We start from the raw sequence: 9667 nt of genomic DNA, 5'->3' as shown, positions 1-9667 counted from the left end.
GGTATAAATCTGTCGGTCCAAAGTGCATATCAGAGCCCATCTGACGCTTTCAATTGTAGGATTATGCGACTTTAAAGAGGAGAAAGAATTCATTTGTGATAATATATTTGAGTTTGGTATTCAAGTGTTTGGCAACTGTGTAAATCAAAGCACCCCCCCTTCTCCCTCTCTCCCCCCCTCTCTCCTCCCTCTCCTCTCTCTGTCTCTCAGACACAGTCCTAAAAGGTAGTCGTAGTGTCTGAATGTCTGCATCCCCGTTACAGTGAATACAATGTGCAGAACACCTTCAGACAAGCTTTCTCAAATGACACTAGATTTAGAATGCCAAAACCCAACAGAGATGACCTAACGTCTCCTCATGTTTGCTGTACAAAATAAAAAAGTAAAAAGAAAAAATATCAGGCCTGCCGTTATTATATTGCATTCAAGTAGTTAAGAAAAACAGTTTGGGGTTTGTTTGACAGATTTTAGACATATTAAATGATAAATATTTTGGACCCACTGTTATTTAAACCTGATGTACAGAAGATAGGAAGCGACCTGGGTCATTTCACTTAATTAATAACATAAAATAATCTATGTGATTTGCTGCTTAACAAAAGGCAGACTTCGCCCTGGCACCTCAGCAGGTAAAGACCCCGGTTATTAATCGGACATCTTTCTTGTGCGTTTTTCTCACAAACTTAATTATATTGCAAGCAATTTTAAGTTGTTTTCATCAGAGCGCAAAGCACCGAAAACCCCGCTGGGCCTGGCATGAAATATTTTGAAATGTTTAGTACTGTGGAAGCATAAGTATTCCCCTGTCTCAACATTGAGCCACCTGACACAAGTTGTTATTTTTTCTGTTCTTGTAGATATTTAGGAAGAAGAATAAAATGCTGGCGCCGAGAAGGAAAAAAGAAACACTCGGACTCCTATTTGGGAGAGAAAATGTCAAACAAAAACGCAACGCGCTCGCTGACGGGCTTTTAAGAAAGTGGGCTGTGTCAATCAGACGGAGAGGAGAGCTCTCCATCGCCCGCGAGCGCGGGCGCGTTGTGTGTGTTTGCGTGTGTGAATGAGTGTTATGTTTGAGTGTACACTGTGGGGTGGGAGGGGGGATTGTAGTATCGCAAGGAATGTGCGCGCGGCAGCTGTGTGTGTGTGTGTGTGTGTGTGTGTGTGTGTGTGACACTGATGGATGCGCCAATGGAAAGACGGACAGATGCTTGGGCGGATCTAACGGCATGCAGTGGTGGAGCGGCGCACATAGTCGCGGCGAGATTAGGGCGAAAACATCCTCGATCGGCGGAGAGTCACCAATCACCAATCCTTCCACCGAGCCCGGTGAACGGAGAAGGAACGGACAGACTGCCCGGTTTACACGAGGAGCGACCCGTGGAGAAAGGCTGAGGAGATTTGATTCCCTCGGCGGATCCGACGAAGAAAGCCGTTTCTCTGGCTATTGATGAGCGCGAGAGACGAGGCGCAGCAGCACCACATCTGGCGCAGAGGAAGACAGGAGGTGAGAGAAAGACAGCCTTTGGCAACTCACCCTTATTGCTCTCCCTTGTTCTTCAGTTCCCTCTTCAAGAATCCTGTATCCTTTGTTTTCACCAACGTGAAGTCATCCACGCTGAGGATTGCCTGAAAAATACAGGAGAATATTTTTTTCATCCACTTCACCAACTCAGTTGAATCCAAAAACTTTTATTCCTCACTGTAAGGTGAAACACTGCGAGAAAAAAAGGAGCAACGACATCTCCAGCAAATATTTGAATCACCTACATCTCAGCTAAGGAGGATTTTGATCTTACCTGTGAAGAAAAAAAGCTACTTTATTCCATTCAGTGCCAAATAAAAGGGACAGAGCTCGGTGAGGTTTTTGCGCCTCTCCGGTCACTTGAGGCGCAGGAAGGAGAGCCGAGCGCAGTGTTGGGAGACACGTCTGATTCGCTGCGTGGCTGATTTAAATAGCTCCTATCAGGCCACGCAAAGAAAAAACGGGAGAAAAGTACCATCAGCGGCCAATAAAGTGTTTGGCAGAAGGCGCTAGAGCTCGGCTGATCCGTGCGCTCCAGCCAGCCTGCATGCATGGGAGCAGCCTGAGCCCGTCCCCTCCTCCTCCTCATGTACATTATTACAACAAGGGAGACCCAATCAAGCACGTATCTCATCGATTCAGGCACACACAGACACACGCGCGCAGTTACACTAACACGCGCTCGCACGCGCACGCGCACACATGCATACGCATACATACTGACTGTGTGACTTGCCCTCAGCGGATTTTTCAAAGCGCTCTCGGACAAAATATCGTAGCCGCGCCAGGCAGGGCAGCGTGTGGGTGACCAGTCCCGGTCGTCACCTCCTCCTCTTCTTCCTCCTCCTCTTTCCTCCTCCGCTGTCGGTCCTGAGAATAACAAACTGAAAAAGCTGCATGTGGCTTTTTTTTCTCACCACCAACAGGACTTGCCAGAGCCGAATGGATTTTTATGAGATGGTTTCAGGCACGTTTGAGCTGGTCCACCTCTTGGCTTTGAATTGCGCGTGATTACCGGGAGGGAAAAACCTCATGGATAGCGCGGCGGAGGATCAGCCCGTAAAGTAAGTATGCATTTCCGTTCAGATCACGCTGTCAGCCCGTATGCGTGCTTGTGAATGATACTGTATATGTGTGTTTTTGTTAGGCTACCATGTGTCTGCGTGTCTGCTCCTCTCTTTAGACCCATCTGCAATATGACTGACATTACGCACATTTCTAACCCAAAGCTTGTGATTAGCCTGCTCGTTTGGAATGAACGGGGATAGAACGAGGCAGTGACTGACAGAAAGAGAGTGAGAGGGGTAAGAGACAGGAGAGGCAGAGAGAGAGGGGGAGATAGAGAGGGAGAGGGAGAGAGAGACAGGGAGCTACGTGACGCCTATCAGCGGCGGAGAGGTTGAACCGTAGAGGAGGCGCAGGGCTTCAGTTGTGTCAGCTCTTGATGTGTTGTCCGCTTGTTTGCGGACTTTTGACTGACGCGATCATTTGGTTTTATCCCCTCAAGCTTGCCTGTTGCAGCCTCCGACGCCAAGTAAAGAGGATCACACGGAGGCACGAGGCGCTTTTTTAAAACCTCCGTACTCTGTTTTTCTACCGCGGAGCCCCCCTCTGTTCCTGCTCCCACCGCGTCCATCCAAGTCGGAGCGGGCGAGAGAGCGACCGAGCGACGGACAGAGAGAGCAGCCAACCGGAGGAGTCACGCTGATTTTTTTCTCCCCCTCTCTTCTTCTTTTTTTATTATCTTCGCATCTGCTGGCTCTATCTCATCTGATTTCTTTTTGTGTTCGAAAACTGCACACCCTCCCCTCCTTACACACACACCCACCCCGATCTATGTGGGAGCCCTGAGAGCGCACCCAGGGGGGGAAACTGTGTATCAAAGCTCCGCGGATCCCCCAGGCAGCCTCGAATCACCGGGGCCAGAGAAGAACTCCCTGCCGGGCCCCCGAAGCCGACATGCCGCGGAGGAAGCAGCAAGCGCCTCGGCGCGCCGCAGGTACGGACTGGCTTTGGTTTGAATGCAATTTACCTCTCTCTCTTTCTCCCTCTCTCTCTCTCCCCCTCTCTCTCTCCTTCCCTCTCTCACCCTCTCTCTATTTGCCCCCCTCCTCCTCCCCGCCTCCCTCATTCACTTACTTTTCATTAATATTTCTCTCCCCGTTAAAACATCTTTTGTTGGGTACTGCAAACAAACAAGCAGAGGGCAGACATCTAGCACTCTGTGTCTACTTTTCACAGCTCCAGTGCCCTCAACACAACTTTTACCTTTCATACTAAACATACCTTATCATTTCTGCCAGAATTCCTCCTATTATATCCACCACATACCTCTATTATAAAACCTTATTACCTTATTTCATTACTCCAAAGATCCTCACCTCCACATTCTTTTTTTTTGAAGCACAGTTAGTAAACAAGGCCATTTCTCTTGTATTAGAGCTGAAAAGATGAGTTTATAACTTGATGAACACAAACATGCATCTGTAATCTTTCGGTCACTTTTCAAGCAAAAATGTCAAACATTTGTAGTTGCAGCCACTGAGATGCATCTGCGTCTCTCTGCTGTACATCACTGCAAATTGAATCTCTTTGGTTTGTTTGGAAAAAGACACCTTAGGCTTTGGAAAAGTGATTGGCATGTTTCGCAAATTTCTGATGCTTTACTGATTAATAAAGTAGATTATTCAATACTGCAAATAATATTTTACCATAGGCCTGCACGTGTGTCAGGAAAAGCGGGCTTAGATGTACACAGGTGTGACCTGGTAGCTAGAGCAATCATCCCTCTCAGAGAGGTCACAGGTCAGCCTCGGCATACCAGTGCGTGTGTCCTCGAAGAGAGTATCAGTGTGAGAGGGCTCAATGCGAAAAGCCTTTTTCTTTCATTTTTCTCTCCTCGCCTCAGAGAACTTGATCTCTCATAGGTCTCCCTTTACCTTTTTTCACTCCTTCACGGCACCTCCTTCTCCTCCACCTCCTCCTCGTAGATATTGACTGTGGAATTAAGGATGTATACCGGAGAGGTCTGGTGGAGCCCCAGGGTCAGCTGACTGTAACGGAGGCCTTTAATGCTCACTGATTTCTTTTGGGGAAGTCGGATTAACTTTAAAACGTCCCGATAAATCACAGGAGGTCGACTCTTTTAGTCACGTTTGTCTTATATGATCAGTATCTTTGTTTTTTCTCTGTTCTCATTGAAACATCACTCCAATATAGTCTGGGTTTGACTGCCTACCAGTGATACTGTTACACCATCGTGTTGCTGTAATATTCTCTACAAGAATCTGAAGTGTTTTGATTCACAATATTTGGTTTTAGTGACCTTGTATTTTCCAGGATATTTTATCCCACATCGTATCAGTGTGTTTTGACAGTATTCACATTGAACTCTTCTTAGAGTTCTTTGTCGTCACCTCCTATTCCATTAAGGCTTTAATATAGTAACCTATCTGAAAATTTTGAACATCCTTCTTTTCTCATCCGGGTCCGGCCTGTTTTCGTTCTCTCCTTCCCTTCAGTTTCTGGGAAAGACTTTTCTTCCAGCCTAAAGATTATTTCACAGCCCGGGGAGGGAGTGTATACTGGAAGAGAGCTTTAATGGACAATTGCCATCTTTGATTTGACGCCTGATTGATCGCCTGTCATCTGGCCGAGCCTTTGATCTGTTCATTCCCGATAAGTGTCAATAAATCACCCCTCCCTCCCTCCCCTCCTTCCCTCCTACCTTCCCTCCCTCGCTCACTCTGGTAGCACAGCAGGGCCTGCTGAAGTCACGTCTGGCCTCACAAAGTTCTCGCCATTAACACCATCATTTAATTGCATCTTTGTATCTATTTTTCTCCCACTTTTATTAGCTTTGATTTCTTACTTTTCCGCCCCTCCTTCGCCTCAGACTTGACGAGGGTAAAGAACTGAACTCAGCGTTTATTTTATGCTCCTATTGAAGTGGAGGGAGGACTTTTGGTCTTCTCATCGGATCATTTACGAGACTAATAATTTGTGTTCATTTTCAGCTTTTGAGATTTTGAGTCAATTAAACAAACCCTTCTTTTTTTGTAGCTTTTTCCTCGCAGTTAATGTGGCTTCAAAACACTAATTACCACTCATATTTATTATAGCGAATTAATAATGATTTATGTATGACCTTTAACATTTTATTGTAAGCCATTTTACGTTAGCGCACTCCTGTTTGCAACTTTGTTACACTCTCAAGGAAATATAGTCTCCGAATTTTGCCCACAGCCTACCAGCACATACACACACTCTAACACACATAATTACATATGTGCAGTGGTGCATGCAGAGAAGACATGCTGCAATGACTTTATAGTAGCCTACATATAAACAAGCATGCAATACTTTTCGCTGCACACACACACACACACACATACACACACATACACACATAGAGTGGTATGAAAAATGTAACTATTAGCCTAATCGTGAGGCGGAAGACTGGTTTGCTCCATCAGAAGGGCCCGTCAGAGAGACTTTGTTTCATATTTGATTTAATTGTCTGCCCTCTGACAGCCACATTCATCAATGGCCCTAATGGTCAATCAGAGGCTGGCACAGAAAGAGAGAGAGAGTCTTATGTATTCTCAGCCCTGGGCCTTACTTGATCAAAATGTTTTAGCCCTAATGGACACAATGGGTGGGGGTAAAGGAATGGGTGGACGGACAGATGGATGGATGGATGGATGGATGGATAGATGCATAGCGAGATGACTTTTTATTCAGCTGGAATGAGCGAGTGAGTGTGGCGGCAGTGAGAGCGGGAGAGAAAATGAGGCATTTATTTCTTTGATGAGCGGACGAGAACAAACACGAGGCAGGCGAAGGAGGAGTTTCATTTTAGACTATTGGCAGCTTCCTATTTTTTTTTATTTTTTTACCCTCCATTCCTCCTCCTCTTCCCCACATCTCCTACTCCCCCCCTCCCCTTGCTCACAGCTGCAAGTTATAAGGTTGAGGAGAACTGCATGGCACACAAAGAGTGATGACAAATTGATTGCGCCGTAGTGATGGCAAGAGTTATGGGAGGATGGCAAATGATAGGCCTTGATTAGGAACTTGGGAGGGGGCAGAGTACCCCCAACCTTGAGTTTCTTTTCCCCACTTTCTTTTCTCTTTTTCCTCTCTTTTATGTCTCTCTATCCTGCACCCAGAAAATTAAGCATTCTTTAAGGATTTGTGGTTAAAGACAGCAGATATATCATACTGAGCTTCAGTGATTCATTCAACCATCAAATTTGCTCAAATGACATAAACTCGTAAATCTGGTTAAAGGTCAGTGCGTTTATTGAAAGGTTCCTTTAAATCTGCTTGTTTGGAGCTTTTCATGTGGTCTTAATTGGTCATTACCCAAACAGACCATATGTAGATCCACTTGAACTTGGCTTCACAGCCAACGTTCTGCAGGGTTCTGCTAGGGTACAAGCGTAAAGGAATAACCAATTTATTTTACTTTTACACATCTCTCGCTGTCCTCTCCGTGATCCCACACACTCTTCCTCTCTCTCATCCAACAAACTCCCGCGCACGCTTCCCACCCCAGCGACGGAGCGCATTCAGCCGTCTAAAAAGAGGAGTTGTTTTGCCAGCTTCATTAGCGTTCTCCTAATTAGCTGAGCATCTGATGGATCTCTGACAGGCCTAATGATTGGAGATGACAAGCTCAGCACACTGTCACGCTCGCCAATTAGGTCTGCGACATAGTTGGATGTAATCAAGTTGATCTTACACCGTCCTCATTTGCCCCCCCCCCCCCCCCCCTACCCAACCCCACTTCCTTTTTCAACCCCACCACAGGTGAGACTTTGGACAGTCATGGCGCTGGCGCTGGCGCTGTATAAGTGTGTGAGTTGGGTAGAAAGCTAATCCAGGTCGTTCCTAAAATTAGCAGTGATGATTTTTCATGGAGCGGACCGGAGGTGTTTGTTATGCCTTATAAACTTGGATCTATGGAAGTTCGCCGCCTTATTCATGTACACATGTATACGTGCGCGCACGCCACATTTTCTGACCGTAGTTATTTATTTTTTCAGCGCTCCTGACATCAGGAAAGGACAAAGCTCAGGCAAGCGGCGGGCTTTTGTCTGTGGGCTTCAAAGCCAGGCAAGACCAAACAGATCATTGTTATGGGAGAGGAAGCTTGAACATCAAACATCAAGTATATTTTTTTAACTGTATTATTTTTTTACAGCCCCAAATTCTACATGTTATATCCTCACATGTGCAACTGCAAATCTATTGTTTCTATGTAGGTTATTTCAAATGAAGGATGTTTAGCAGTAAGTAGCAGCTGCGTGGTGTTAACATAGCATCGTGTGTGTATGTCTGTGTGTGTGTGAAGGTGTATTGTTCTCCTACGAGGCCGCTGCAGATTGATGACGTTGACAGTGGTCATTATTAGCTACTCAATGACACTTTCCCAGAGTGGGAGGATTTTTCACCCGCGTTGATTTTTCAGAAACACCTATCATCAGCATGGTGTCCAAAGAGGCTAAGCATGATTTATGTAAATATTAACATCAAGACAGATCTGGTTCTGTCCAACAAGAGATAGATGGCAGCCGAGGAGGAAAAGCAGCTGATTTCTGTGATTTCTCTGCCTCTGTGTGTGTGTGTGTGTGTGTGTGTGTGTGTGTGTGTGTACGTCTGCCAGCGTGTGTGTGTGTGATTGATTGTAGATGAGAGCGAGAGATTAATCATGCTTGATGTGTGTTAACGTTGCACTCGCGGTGGATCTAAGTCGAGATGCAGTGGCCCATTTAAATATACTCACTCACACACACACACACACACATGCACACACACAGATTCACACGAGGGAGCGGGTGCACTCGCACGTACACACAATGCAGATACACACACATTCACATTGTTGGCTCTGAATAGCAGTCTTTTTTACCAGGAAATTTGAATTTATAAAACTATAGGGCACGAGTTTATGGCACATTTTATAAGAGAAGTGTTTGTTAGAAATACATCATGTTATAATACGTTGGCGCCTTGTATCAGTGACTGTAGTCTCATCCAGTGGGCGGCAATATGATCTAATGAAACATGTCAATATAATGAAGCTTATTAACCTTGTTTAAAAAGGCCTTGATAATTGTATTAATGACTAAAAGAGTGAAAATGATTTTATAAACAGCACCTTTCACACAGCTCTTTGCATCAACCCACTGTAAGTTATAAAGTAGGCTAACAAAAATGCCCTTTTTCTGTCATCTCAGGCAGATGAGGTAAAATCATTTTGTTTATTATTTCATTTTACTAAGTGTATTACCCGCAACCTTTGGCTCATAGTTTTAGCTCATACTTCTTCTTTTTAATAATTATGGCTTTTATATAAAATACATCATTTCTTTCAAGACATGCTTTTAGCACTTTTTTTTAACCACCTTTGCTTTTTCTAGTATCCCTCTTCAACATTACAAAGCTTGTCGCCTGGAAATGACATATAAGACACGGAGGAAGAATTACTAAAGTCCTTCACTGAGAGATGAAATTCAGAGGTTACTCATCCTTGAAGTGAAAGTCGTCCACTCCAATTTCTAATGAAGTGGATGTATTTGAATAACAGCACTTCAAAGTTTTCCATCTGCAGTCCATTAATCCGAAAGGTGGTGGTCCTTTTATGCTTCTGCTCCGGCTGCTTCCCACCTCACTCAAACTATAACACATTAGCTCTGTTTTTTTTTTTTTTTAAACGCTCCGATCATTCATCTGATCATTCTGGGACGTAACTGCGACCTGCTGACAGATCCGATTGAGCAAGAATAAAAACGAGAGTTTTCTTTTAAATGAAGTGTAGTAAAAGTAAATGATTCATTAAACCTTCACGTGTTTTTTCTGTTAGTATGACATACTGTGATGCATGGGAAAGAATTGCGCTCACCAAACATTTATCAAAAGCAGAGTTTTTCTGGAAGTAGAAAAGAGGACAGTGCCTTAAACCTCAGTCTTTTTGTCAAATGGTTTACAACTGACTTTGAATTACAGTTTTCTTTATTGCGGCTCACTGCATTAACTTTCTCAAACGACAGCATCACATATATGTATAAAATACGTCTCTTAATATTGTTATGCCTGAAGGTTGTGATGCTTTAAAAATTAGTTGCCATGACAAAA

The 9667-nt window shown here is 44.5% G+C and overlaps 1 protein-coding gene across 1 annotated transcript in view; it reads left to right on the top strand.

The window, feature by feature from the left end:
• Positions 1 to 2450: 2450 nt before the first annotated feature.
• Positions 2451 to 9667, top strand: part of tshz3b (teashirt zinc finger homeobox 3b) — a 49456-nt gene continuing 42239 nt past the window's right edge. Inside the window, exons 1-2 of the mRNA XM_050045718.1 lie at positions 2451 to 2589; positions 3033 to 3524. Of these exons, the coding sequence (XP_049901675.1) occupies positions 3485 to 3524 (40 nt within the window). The 5' untranslated portion in view covers positions 2451 to 2589; positions 3033 to 3484. The remainder of the gene's footprint in view (positions 2590 to 3032; positions 3525 to 9667) is intronic.

Source organism: Epinephelus moara, chromosome 1 (genome assembly GCF_006386435.1).
Source record: "Epinephelus moara isolate mb chromosome 1, YSFRI_EMoa_1.0, whole genome shotgun sequence".
NCBI classification, from domain to species: Eukaryota; Metazoa; Chordata; class Actinopteri; order Perciformes; family Serranidae; genus Epinephelus; species Epinephelus moara.
Note: the sequence above shows the minus strand (reverse complement) of the source record. Positions and strands in the feature narration are given on the sequence as shown.